Here is a 13,400-nt window from a genome sequence, read left to right on the forward strand (position 1 = left end):
CCTTTCTCCACCCGCTTCTAAACCTGACTAAGCTCCCAACCAATAACTCAATCACATCTCTCTGAATTTCTCTGCCCAGCACTCTCTAGAAATTGACCGATTGATTTTCATGTGGTGGTGGTTTGAATATGCTTGGCCCATGGAAAGTGGCACTATTAGGAGGAGGTGTGGTCTACCACATTTCCTACCTTCATGACCCTTGCAGAATGGTCTTAACCTTTAGTTTCTCACTTCTCTTTTGTACAAAATGGGACAACACTAAAATATCTTATTGGGCTATTGGGAAATTTCATGTTAAATTAACAATATAAATTTAGTTTTCAAGGGTCTGGAGAGATGGTTTTGGGATTAAAAGCGCTGACCGTTCTTCCAGAGGTCCTGAGTTCAATTCCCAGAAACCACTTGGTGGCTCACAACCATCTGTAATGGGATCTGATGCCCTTTTCTGGTATGTCTGAAGATAAAGACAGTGTACTCACATACATAAAATAAATAAATCTTTAAAAAAAAAAAAAAAAAAAAAAAAAAAGAAGGGGAAAAGGAAGGAGGAGGAGCAGTAGGAAAGGGAGGAGGAGGGAGGGAGGAAGATAAAGGGGAGGAAATGGGGAGAAGGACAATTAAAAGTAATGCACTCTGCTGCTATGTGCATCTCTATCCCTGACTCTTAAATTTCTGACCCCAAATCCCAGTTTGCTCAGAAAATGCAAGTCTTGTATCTTGTATCTAGAAATGGGTCACTGAAGACGGATCTAAAGAAAGTTACCCCAATCCTAGGCACTCCAGAAAAGCATGGCTTTCCTTCCTCAGAAGGATGTTCAGCTTTAGGTCAGGAGCTACATTGGGTTTTTATTCTTGATACAAAGGTGTCCTTTTCTTTTCTCTGTGTGGGCAGAGCTCTCTCACTTTAGTACATGATCTATTGACTTAAAAGCACAACGTGGTTGCTAAGCAAAGCATGCTTAATTTTTGAGAAGGACATGTGACCTTGAACACATATTTTGATCTTTAACAAATGTTACCTGGGGGAGGGTTTTTTCCAGATGTCATCTTTACCGGGTTTTTAAAAAGATTTATTTATTTTATATATATGATACACTGTAGCTGTCTCCAAACACACCAGAAAAGGTTTGAATGTTTTTATAGATGGTTACAAACCACCATGTGGTTCCTGGGAATTGATCTCAGGACCTCTGGGAGAGCAGTCAGTGCTCTTAAACCCTGAGCCATCTCTCCAGCTCTTTACCGGTTTTTAAATGTTGCTTTATTTAATTATGTGTATGAGCGTGTGGGTCTGGTTGTGATTATGTACAAGTGCTGGCTGGCATGTGAGCCACCTGACTTGGGTATTGGGAACTGAACTTGGGTCCTACAAGAGGTCTTAACCCACCTCTCTAGCCCATTTCTTCCTCTTTCTCTTCTTCTTTTTCTTCTGCTCTTCCCCCTCCTCCATGGTTCTGTCCCTTTAATAGTCTGACGGAAAATTGAAGGGCAACAGTTCGTGGAGCCTCTGCCCACGTGACACAGGAGGTTTGGGTTTTACTGAAAAGGGGGACCTTTGGTGATGGTAGGTTTCATTCACAGAGCAGTTTTCCTGCAGTCTCACAATGGTAGGTAGCAGTGGGTTTGGGGTATGCACTGCCTTATCCAATGTGTCCACAGGTGCCCTCAATCAAGTCAGCTTTCCAGTCCAGAGCTCTCAGTCCACCTGAGGCTTTTGCTCATTGTCAGGTCCCTAAGAAACAGGATAAGTCTCACCTGGCACCTGTGGCTCCTCCCAGTTCTTCTCCCTATCCTCCCCCTACCCCAAACATCTCCAGTTTAGGGGCTGACCTTGCTTTAATCCAGCTTCCCCTTCTGATATAAACCACTCATTTGGACCTTAAGCTCTCTTGCCCCTGCTCCTGGCCTTTTAGTTCTTGGCTCCTTGCTTGGTCTACTTTGTCCTCTCCTCTTTTTCTTTTCTCCCCATTTTTCCTCACTTGCCCTTCTTTTCCCATCCCCTCTCCTGGCCTGGTTCAGTCTGGAGCCTTGTACATGCCTCTGGCTGTGTATTCCCTCATAACTTCAGTAAAAACTTTCTCAACCATTCCCAGGAGCACTAGGAGGATGCTCAACCACCTTCAGGGTTAATTTTATTATTAACCCTTCACTGCCCACTCTCCAAGGCCCCACTTTCAGCCCTTTCCATTTCTCTCCCTTCTGAATCTGCTCCTTCTGGGGTTTCTAGGTCTTTGGTAGACATTCTGTCTCCTTCATTATTCATGGTAGAGAAACCAGGATACCATAGTGGGCAGTGCAGTAATGTGTCATCATATGCTTAATGAAGCAAAGAGGAACAGGAAGCCCAGGAAGAGAGGAAAGGCCCAGGACCTGAGACTGAAGGTAAATTACTAAATGGGACTGTGGTGCAGACCTTTAATTCCAGCATTTGGGAGGCAGAGACAGGTGAATTTTTGAGTTAGAAGTCAGCTTGCTCTACAGAGTTCCAGGACAGCCAGAGCTACACAGAGAAACCCTGTCTAGGAAACAACAAAGGCTGGAGAGATGGCTTAGTGGTTAAGAGCACTGACTGTCCTTCCAGAGGTTCTGAGTTCAATTCCCAGCAACCACATGGTGGCTCACAACCATCTGTAATGGGACCCAAAGCCCTCTTCTGTGTCTGAAGACAGCTACTTATATAAATAAATCTTAAAAACAACAAGAAAGTTCATTACTAGAAGGTGATACAAAGTGGTGAACTCATCCTCATTATAGAAATTCAGGGGCTGGAGAGATGGCTCAGTGGTTAAGAGGATTGACTGCACTTCCAGAGGTCCTGAGTTCAAATTCTAGCAACCACAGGATGGTTCACAACCATCTGTAATGAGATATGATGTCCTCTTCTGGTGTGTCTGAAGACAGCTACAGTGTACTTAAATATAATAAATAAATCTTTAAAAAAAAAAAAAAGAATGAAATTCAGCCTTTTCATTTCCCAGTTCTACACAGCCCCAGCTTTATCTCGAGCCTATATTTACTGTAATCGTCTTTCTGAGACAGGGATTTACATTATAGCCCAGGCTCTAATCTACACTGTCTCCTCTTCCTCAAGGATGACCTTGAACTCCTGATCCTCTTGCCTCTGACTCCTGGAATATGCTGGAATGACAGGATTGTGCCCAGTTGGCTTTGCAGCAACTCCCATGACATTTCTGTGTTTAACTTTGACCCAGACTGAAGAGGAAGCAAATATCCACCCTGTCATTCCCAGCTTTTGCACCTTTGCACAGCTTGGCCACTACTTTCAGCTGTTCCTGACGATTTTTAACGAGTGTGTTATCAATCTGGAATGGTGCCTTTTACTGACTTAAGAAAGTAGTTTGTTCCAACTTTTTTTTGTGTTTTTGCAACAGGATCTCATCATGTAGCTTTGGCCGTCTTGAAACAAAGTAAACTCACAAGGATCTGTTTGTGACCATCAGAGTGCTAGAATTGAAGGTGGTCACCACTGTGCCCCACAACAGTGGTCAACTGTTAATTAGTGCTGTAGGAATTCAGTGTTTGTTTGATTTTAGTTGTTGTTTGTTTTTGAGATAGGGTTTCTCTGTGTGGCCCTGGCTGTCCTCGAACTCACTCTGTAGATCAGGTTGGCCACCATCCCCTGACACACCACATTCTGAGGAGATCTTTGTGTTTTTTTATTTTCAACCTAAAAGTCAACCTCAACCACAGGACCAAATCTTGCTTTCCTTCAGTAAATTAGCTGACTTCAATTCAAGGTTAATTGGGGGCAGGTGGGGTGGGGTATGAATTGGGAGTGGCAGAGTAGATTAGGAAAGAATTTAGCCCTTAAATTCCCCCCCCCCCAGGACATTTACATTTTTAAAGTCCTTTAATAGTTTTTCTTTAGTAGTAAAGTTACAAAACCTTGTGATGCCCTTTAGCCTTAAGGGGTAGCAAAAAGGAAGTAGTATCATAGCCTGGAGCTTGGGTGTAGCCTCAAAAAGAAATAAGAGGTCAAAATGTAAACCAGAGACAGCCTACAGCAAAGAATACGCCCCAAACCTGAGAGGGTACGCCTTAAGGAATGTGTCTAACAAAATCTGCAACTCAATGACTGAGCCTATCACGTCTAAGACTACAAATCCCAGGATGCCTCGCAGTCTGCAAGTGGCAGAACGCAGTGCATGCTGGGATATGTAGTCCGATTGTAGCTTCGGCAAAACGTAACGCCTCGTGACGTCAGAGAGCACGGGAAAGGAACCGGAACCGGCCCAGTCTCAAGTTAAATCATCCTTCAGGGATCCGACTTTGGAGTTCTGGCTGACCCGGTTTCTACTATTCAGAGGTCCCGTCCACAGTCCCGGTAGCCCTATGGTGTGCGTTGAGAACTCTTTAATGTGACTTTGTCACGGTTACTGGGGAAGTATGGGGAGCAAGGACTAGTGCCTGCTCGTCAAAGTAGACAACCGAGGCTGAAGCGTAGCTAGCTGCCTTCGCCGTAGCGGAAAAGACGTGGCAAGCGTCCTTAGGGCACTCGCTTTGCTTTCTTCCGCCAGTCGGATTACAGGCGCTTTCGGCGCAGGGACTCTTGGGAGCACGCATGCGCAGACTGCCGCTGGGAGTACGCCTCCAACGTCCGCAGGCGCGGGGACTGTCGGGTGTGGGTAGCGGCGCTTTGCGGCTGGTCGTGCAAGTTGGGCGCGGGCGGGTGCGGCGGCTGTGGCGCGCGCAGGTGATTGACTGGTCTTCTTGCTGAGGGGAGCGCTTGGTTCTTTCGGCTGCCAGGTGCCGGTGCCCGTTCGCGCGGAGACGGAGGCGGCGCCGGAGGCCACCCGGCTCAGCAAGTGCTATTTCGGTCAAGGCTATGGCTCCGCGACTGCAGCTGGAGAAGGCGGCCTGGCGCTGGACGGAGACAGTGCGGCCCGAGGAGGTGTCGCAGGAGCACATTGAAACCGCCTACCGCATCTGGCTGGAGCCTTGTATCCGAGGCGTGTGCAGGTAAGGACCTTGCGTGGACGAGGAGGGACCACTGCGATGCAAGGTGCTAATGCATCTCTTCTGGGTTTGCACGACCCGAGAGTTAGGCAGCCCCGAAGTGATGCTGCTGCTGGGCTCTCATCCTGAAGATGGCGGTGGAGATAGTTGGAGATAGGGCTTAGTAAGTGACGCTGGAGGGTTGGTTGGTCTTGGCCAGAGCTGTGCCCTTTTCATTTGTAAAAAGGGAACTTGCGGGCAGCGAACTTCATCGACATCATCTGTCATTGCACGCTGAGAAGGCCTGACCACTTAAGTATCATTTGCAAAGAGCAGGTTTAGAAAAACCTTTGGTTAGCCTGCGTCATCGGACCTCCACTATCATTGGTCGGCTCTCTTTGATCAATGTGTTTTCTTTTGGTCACCCTAACTCCACACCACTTCACAGAGTAAAGTGCTTTTACCTGTGCAAGTTCTGCTGCTTTTGCTTAGCCCTTGGTTGATAGCTTTTTCCGTAGAGTGGTTTCCTTTTTCCCACCCGGTAGCCTGCACCGGCGAGTGTTCAGTCGAATTGATAGACCTAGGCATGCTCAGTAGCTCCGTTTCAGCGGGCATATACGGAGATCTGGAAGACGTGGAAGCCTTGGTTCCTGGCCTCGGAACTGCTTCATTTGAGATATAGTGCAAGTTGGAAAGTTTTCAAAAGTAAAGCAGTTACCTTGCTCTAAACTGTAGGTGTCTGCTCATAAGGACAGTTCGGACTCTTCAAAGTTCTGGAATGGCATCAATTTGTATATTATGGAATTTAAACAGCTTTACTGAGATACTCATTTGAAGTGTAGTTACAGTGCTGGTGGGTTAGTTTGGGAGTGGCTGTTTTGTAGGCTTGAGCCCTTTGGTTCAATTTCCCGGAACTGGGGATAAAAAAGTTCAGTCTGGGGCTGGAAAGATTGGTTCAAAGGATCCCAGTACCACTTTCTGAGAACCCACATCAGGTGGTTCACCTGGAACTCCAGCTCAGCTCCGGACTATGAAGAGCCTACTAGACACTGGGTACCTGAGTATTAACTAATATACACACCTCAAACTCACAGAGATCTGCCTGTCTCTGCCTCCAAAGTGCTGAGAGTAAAGGTGTGTGCCACCGTGCCCAGCTCATTCACACACTTTCTTTAGAGAAACTATTTTTAGGGGGTCTGTCTGTTTTGAGACTTACAGCTAATGTTAGTCTCTGTGGCCAAGGATGTCCTCAAATGTCTGTTCCTCTTTTCTACCTCCTGAGTCTATATTGTATCTGTGAGTTGCTGGGGTGCATACACAGGGGTTGCTGTATAATAGGCACCCTCAAACCCACCCCATTCTCTCCCACTTTTTGAGAGGTGGCTTGGGGGAGGGAAGAGAGGGTCTTATTACCTAGACCAGGTAGGAGGTAGGCCTTGAATTAACTGATCTGCCTGCCTCTGCCCCTAGGAGTAAAGGCGTGTGCCTCCACACCCTGCCTCTAGGACAGTTTGTATTTCTGAAACTATTTTGAAGAACAATGGGGTTAAGAACAATGGGACTAAGCTTTTCCTTTGGGTGGGTAAGAAAAGGTCACTTTGGAGTTTGCACTCCTACCTTGTAGGATCTGTTCTGCTGGCCTCTTGTGTGGGTTTTTAGACTGTAGCTTAAACTGTCCTTGCATTTAGAGGGACTCTCCCTTTGCTTCTCCAGCAGGCATCCATCCCTACAGCCTACTTTTGGTATGAACTCTTCTCACTATGTATCTACCACTGGTCAGCCTGGAACTTGGTGTGTAGACCAGGCTAACCTTGAGTTCAGAGATCCCGTGTTAGGACTAAAGATGGGCACCGTTGGGAACACGGTGAGAGTGGCCCTAACCACAGGCCTCAGCCTATTGCCCATGTTCTCAGACACGTCTCATTGTGTAGCCCACCTTTTCCTTGAGATTCTTTTGCCCTGGCCTTTATAAAATTAATAAATAAATGAATTATTTTTTTGAGACAAAATGTAGAATTTTGTTTTTGTTTTTTGTTTGTTTGGGCTTTTTGAAACAGTTTCTCTGTGTAGCTTTGGCTGTCCTTGAACTTGCTCTGTAGACCAGGCTGGCTTCAGCGAAATCTGTCTGCCTCTGCCTCCCCCTGTTGGAATTAAAGTCTTGTGCTACCACCACTAATTCTTTAAAGAAAATTTGGGAAAAAAGGTGGTAGGGGTGAAGGTACTGGATAGATGGTTCAGTCTTTAAGAGAACACTAGCTGCTCTTTCAGAGACCTGGGTTCAAGTACCAGCACCCACATGGCAACTGCCTGTAGCTCCAGTTCCAGGGGACCTGATAGCTGCACACAGAAGTACATGCAGGCAAAGTACCAATGTTCATGAAATAAAATAAAGTCAAGCTGGAGCTTTGGCTCTGGAAAGAGTGTTATGTGCAGGAAACCCTGTGTTCTGTTCCTGCTGCATAGACAGGACACATATCTGTAATCCCAGCTCTCAGGAAGCAGAGGCAGATTGATTACTAGAAATGCAAGGTCAGCCAGGTCTCTCCAGGGCTGGTCCACGGGCCTTGTCACAGCAGAAATGGTGATCTGTGAAGACACAGCATGCCTATCCTGTAAGATAGGAGGCACTGGATGCCATTTGTTCTGTTGGGCTTCAACAGTGCCAATCAGCATATGTTGTACCACCAAGCCCTAAGTCCTATTTCCTGTCTTCTGTATTTTCATCTAGTAAGCAAGGGTAGGCAAACAGCTTAGTTGGTTTCATTTCAGTTTGAAAGCTAATGTTACCAGGAAGGGCCTCTTCAAGCCTGGAAGAGGCACCTGTGTGGCAGCTTTTGACACTTTGCTGGCAAAGAGAGATGATATCTTTGTTCCAGAGGTCTGTTAAACACTGTTTTGGTAGTATATTTGCCATGAGGAACTTTTTTCTGTTTAGATTGTCCCGAGGAGGCGAAAGCTTTAGGTAAAAGTTCTTGCTTTAATGATGTATAGCAGGTAGTGGCAGCTTGACTCCTAGATGAAAGGTAAATGGAGATGTTCAGAAACCTTTGGAAGAGTAGCCAATGCTCAGAGGGCTAGAAAACCTGCTTTGCAAAACTGCGTGTCTAGGAGAATTTTTGGGGAGATGACTCTGGTTAAGACCACTGACTGTTCTTGCAGAGGACATGAGTTCACTTGGTTCTAAGCATCCACTTGGTGGCTCACGGGCTCCTGTATGTAACTCAGTGACAAGCAATCTGATGCCTCTGCTGTCTTACAGCCTCCAAGGGCTCCTGCACCTACATGGTGCACACAGCTTGGAGAAGCAGTTAGGACCTTTGCAGTGAGGATCAGGTTCTTTGTGGCTATGTGTTCCTCCTGGGTAGGTCTACCTTTTCATTGGGGGACTTGTCCTACCTGATGTGGCTTCTTAAGCTTTCCCATTTGGCGTGCTGGACGGCTTCCCTAGCCTAATCTCTCCATTTGCTGTCTTCTGCAGTGAGTGCATTTCTGCTTGTTCTTGGAGACTCCCAGTGGGGCAGCACTTTCCCCTCTGGCTCTGTGAGGCTTCTGCACCAGTGCTCTGCGTCCACCGTTACCATAGCGATAGCACTTGTTTATCTGATGTCTGTGTACTTACCAGTTTGTTATACCTGTTCTGAGTCTCTTTGTTTTTTTGAGATGGGCTAGTCTCAAACACAGCAATCCACTCTGCCTCTTGAGTGCTAGAATTAAGGGCCTGTCCCCCCCTCTCCCAGCCATTCTTTAAGGACTGGGACCTTTTGTCTTTCATCAAAGGCATCCCTGGTCTGTCCTCCTTAGTTGGACATCTGTGTTTGAGACTTCATGAACCTGCAAAGCCTTGTTGCTGTGCTAAGGTGACAGGATTTAATTATACATAATCACATTGTTACCTTTACTTGGGTGTCTTGTGACATGGATGGAAGGCCAGATGCTGCCAGCAGATATGTCAGTATCGAAATGACAGCTTTGTGACAGCATCACTCAGTGTAAACTACCCAAATGGATATTCATCAGCACAGGGGTCTTAAGCCAGTGCCACTTCCATGGCTGTCACCATGGTCTATTGCTCCCACTAAATGAGCTTAAAAACCTGCATGAAGGGCACACAGGATGGCATAGCAGGCCCTGTCTCAAAAGGGGGGGGGGGAGGAAAAGAAATGTCTTTTATTCCTCTAACAGCAACACAGAAATGCCTACAGCAACATTGGGCTGTGTCAGGACAGCCACCATTTTGGAAAGCTCTAGTCAGCCCCAGTCCCTCTTAAGTGCTGCAGGCCAGAAAAAAGGCAGTTTTATCTCACCAGTGAGGAGGTGGTCTTTTTGCTGATTTGAGACTTAATAACAATTATTAAGAAATTAAAGTCAAGCATAGTAACATGTTTATAATTCCTGCTCCTGGAGTAAAAGCTTGAGTCAAGACTGTGGAGTTCCCAGGACAGCCTGGGCTAAGTGAGACTCTGTCTTAAAGGCAACAAAATAAAACTAATTTACAAATATGGTGTTCACACCTTTAATCTCCAGTGCAGAGGCAGAGAGGAGGATCTCTGAATCTGAGGCCACGCCAGGACTACACAATGAGACCTATGTCTTTGAGGGAAGGGGGTGGGGAGGCCAGAATTACAAAGGCTAAACAGTGCAAATCACCCACACCTTTTAGCTTTTGAACATTTTACTGAAGTTTGTAGGCCACAGACTTACTGTTTGCCTCCACTCTTGGAAGCCAGCTTAGGAGCCAGTTGAGTGAGTAACTTCCTTGTGTTTTGGAGGGTGGAGAAAGATGGAAGCCTGCAGCAACAGGAGACAAGTCCCAAGCTATCCACCAGAACTGCTTCCTGAAAGACCCTTGAGACTTTCTGCCCAGCCATATTACATGACATTCATTTGAGGCAGGGTGTCATTGTGGTATCTTGGCTAGCCTGGAACCCAGATTGGCTTGCCTCTTTCTGAGTGCTGGACTAAAAGTGCAGGAGCACACCAGGCTTCATTCATCCATACCTTTCCCATCGCACAGGATGGAACTCCAGCCCCTCCCGTGCTCCTGCCACTCCCTCTCAACTTCTTGACCTCTTTTTTCTTTTTCTTAAGATTTATTTATGTATATGAGTGCTCTGTTTGCATACCTGAACACCAGAAGAGGGCATCAGAACTCAGATGGTTAAAAGCCACCATGTAGTTGCTGGGAATTGAACTCATGACCTCTAAGAGAGCAGTCAGTGCTCTTACCTGTTGAGCCATCTCTCCAGCCCCCAAATCTTTTTCTTTAACCAGTGTTTTACAGTGTGCCCACCCTCGTTCTCATGATCTCCTGTATACACACACATACAACCTGCTGAGTCTACTCAATGTGGGTTATCTATACATGTGTCAAGGGGTGAGATTCAAAAACTATCAGGGGGCTTGTCCCTGGAAGACAGTATATTTATAGAACCATGAAAGTTATTTACCTATTTCATGAATAGATTTGTATGTTCACTGTAGAGAGTGTAAGAGAATAGAACCACCAGGGTAGCTCAGGAGGTAAAGAAACCACTTGCTTCCAAACCTGGTGGCCATTCCCAGTTCCATTTCTGGAATCCATGCAGTGGAAGAGATGTAGTTCTCTGACCTCCTCGTGCATGTGTGGCACATGCCTGCCCATATATAATACAGTTGTGAGTGGGTATGTATGTTTCTTCCCTACCAAAAATAAAAATAATTCAAAAGCAGCTGGGAATGGTGGTGCGCACTTGTACTCCAAACATTCAGGAGGTAGAGGCAGGTAGATTGTCACACGTTCTCAGGCTTGGGAGCAAGTGCTTTAATCCTCTGAACCATCGCTCATCTCCCTGGCCCCATGTTCCAGTCTTGAATTGTCACCTTCACAAATATGGAACACATCTTAAGGTGTTCTAATAGGAAAGGAGAGTCCAAGGTTCTGTTACATTCATTTGGGTCTCTAGTCTCTTGTAATCTGGAGTTGTTTCTTTGTGTGTATGATTTTGACGTTTTGTGGGATGTTTCTGAGGTGGGCATATGTCATGTGCTTTTGGCCTGAACACTATAGAAGTGAACATAAGCAAGAGCCCGGTGGGCAAGTGGCTGTCAGGTAGATCTGTTGTTCTTGGTGATATAACTTGTTTGGTTAGAGTTTGGTTTGGGTCTCTTACTTTTCTGATCCTGTTGGAGTTGCTACGTACTCCATAGCTGCTCGCCTCTCACCCCCCCCCCCCCAAGTGGCTTTTCTCCATCTGTCCCTTTGTCTTACAGTAAAATTGGTGGAGTCTTTAGAGACAGGATTTCAGTGTTTAGACCTGGAAGCTTAGTGTGTAGCCCAAGCTGGCCTCCAACTTCCTTCTGCTCCTGACTGCTAGAATTACACTTGTGAGCCTCTGTGGCTTCCTCTTCCTTTTTGAGATAGTGTCTTCTGTGTAGCCCCTGCTGACTGAGACCTTGCCTCAGCCGTGTGCCACCACACCCACGTTTGGTGATCTACCCATTATGTTGCTAGATTTGACCAGTAGGTGCCATGCCCCTCCCCCATGGGATCCATGTCTGTTATGTGCCTTCACTGTAGGTTCATCTTACCATTGCTCGCAGGAGCCTGAGACGTTAGTGGGAAATATTTAGAAATGAAGGTTTGCTAACGAGCTTGGTCCTTGTTCCTTTGTTTTTATTTTGGGGATACTACTTAATGAATGCTCTGGTTAAGGATGGTATTCAAGTGGCTTGGCCTCACCCCATCCCCCAACTGTGGGTGTTTTATTCAGCTGAAATATGTTCTGCTTTTGTTGCTGGGCTCCTGTTTATTTGTGGTGAGAAGCTGTTAACACCAACCCCACCCCAGTAACACGGAGACTCAGTATTCAGAGACCAGCTTCACACCCACTTAACCATCTTCTGATTCACAACCTGCAGGTCAGTAGTGCCATTAGAGTCTGGGTTGTTTATGTTTCTTTTAACACAGATGAGTAACTGTTTCTTAACTAATCCTTTTTAAGAATCAACTATTAGAGGCTGGAGAGATGGCTCAGTGGTTAAGAGCACTGACTGCTCTTCCAGAGGTCCTGAGTTCAAATCCCCAGCAACCACATGGTGGCTCACAACCATCTGTAATGGCATTTGATGCCCTCTTCTGGTGTTCCTGGACACAGCTACAGTGCACTCAAATAAAAAAAGAGAATCAACTATTAGATTTATTTAATTCTTTTTTTTTTTTAATTTACAGTTGTGTAGCGCTGTAACACTATCAACCCACCATGGATCTCCATTTCTCACACCATGCTTATATTTAAGAAGCTTAATCTCAGCCAGGCAGTGGTGGTGCACACCTTTAACCCCAGCATTCCAGAGGCAAATGCAGGCTGGATGTCTGAGTTCAAGGACAGCCAGGGACACATGGAGACCCTATCTTAAGGGTTGGGGATTATGGAATGTAAACAAACTTAACAGCTCAATCCCCTTTTCATTCCTGGGAGTATTTTTTAAACTGTAATTCTTTTTTTTTTTTCTTTCCTTGTAGAAGAAACTGCAGAGGAAATCCGAATTGCTTGGTTGGGATTGGCGAGCACATTTGGTTAGGAGAGATAGATGAGAATAGTTTTCATAACATTGATGATCCCAACTGTGAGAGGAGAAAAAAGGTGAGTGACTGCAGCTGGTAGGACTTAGTTACTTTGACTATTCAGTACCTATGATCGGAAACCTGCTAAAAGGGGGGTGGGGCTGCATGCCATTCTTACAACTCCCTCCCCCTTTAAAAAAGTGAATCACCACAGGTGTCAATGGTTTTGGTGACCTGTGTAGGTGTCAGAGGACTGGAGACACATGGTCATGTGCAATTGAACTCTTGCTTTTTAATTGCAGAAAGTTTAGTGACATTATAATTGTATAAAACTAGTTGTGCCAGGGAATGAAATCCATTATGCACATGCCAGTCACTCTCTGCACACACTAGGCTGCACCCACAGCCCCCAAATACTATAAAGGAGTTCATCACGGAGTGCGGAAGCCCTTAGCCAAGCCAAAGGCTCTGGTTTGCATTCTGCATCTGTGCTCTAACCTAGACCTTAGAATGTCTTTAAAGGAGTGGCGCTAATTCAGCAGTTCTTGTAGAGGCTTCCCTTTGCCTTCTTGGGTGTCATCTGTTCTGTGTAATTAGTATACTTGCGTTTCTCTGGCACAGTTAGGGGTTAAAAAATGCATTATTTCTTACAAAGCCAGCACGCACCAGTCTGCTGTGTTGTATTGGTATTTTCTGGATTAAAAGGGTCACTTATTAGATCTCTGTGATAGGAGGTCCTTCCTTCCTCTTGTCTTGAAGTTCTTTAGAAGTTGAATTTTGTCCTACTTGGTGCTGGTGTTTATAAGGAGAAACCTGAGCACAAGTGCTGCAGACAGATCTAGAAACGTCTCTTCTAATTTTAGGCTAGAAGGCGGGAGGTGACAGTAATGCACTCTGTGGC

General features: G+C 45.9%; 1 protein-coding gene across 6 annotated transcripts in view; it reads left to right on the forward strand.

The window, feature by feature from the left end:
• The first annotated feature begins 4,295 nt into the window (after positions 1-4,295).
• The window catches only part of USP48 (ubiquitin specific peptidase 48), a 55,221-nt gene continuing 46,116 nt past the window's right edge, over positions 4,296-13,400 (forward strand). For 5 of the 6 annotated variants that reach the window (XM_080921048.1, XM_080921049.1, XM_080921052.1 and 2 more), the window contains exons 1-3: positions 4,296-4,358; positions 4,768-4,980; positions 12,458-12,578. In XM_080921048.1, the coding sequence (XP_080777174.1) occupies positions 4,354-4,358; positions 4,768-4,980; positions 12,458-12,578 (339 nt within the window). In that variant the 5' untranslated portion in view covers positions 4,296-4,353. The remainder of the gene's footprint in view (positions 4,359-4,767; positions 4,981-12,457; positions 12,579-13,400) is intronic. The other variant, XM_080921051.1, reaches the window with a different exon arrangement.

Source organism: Micromys minutus (genome assembly GCF_963924665.1).
Source record: "Micromys minutus genome assembly, chromosome: 9".
NCBI lineage: Eukaryota > Metazoa > Chordata > Mammalia > Rodentia > Muridae > Micromys > Micromys minutus.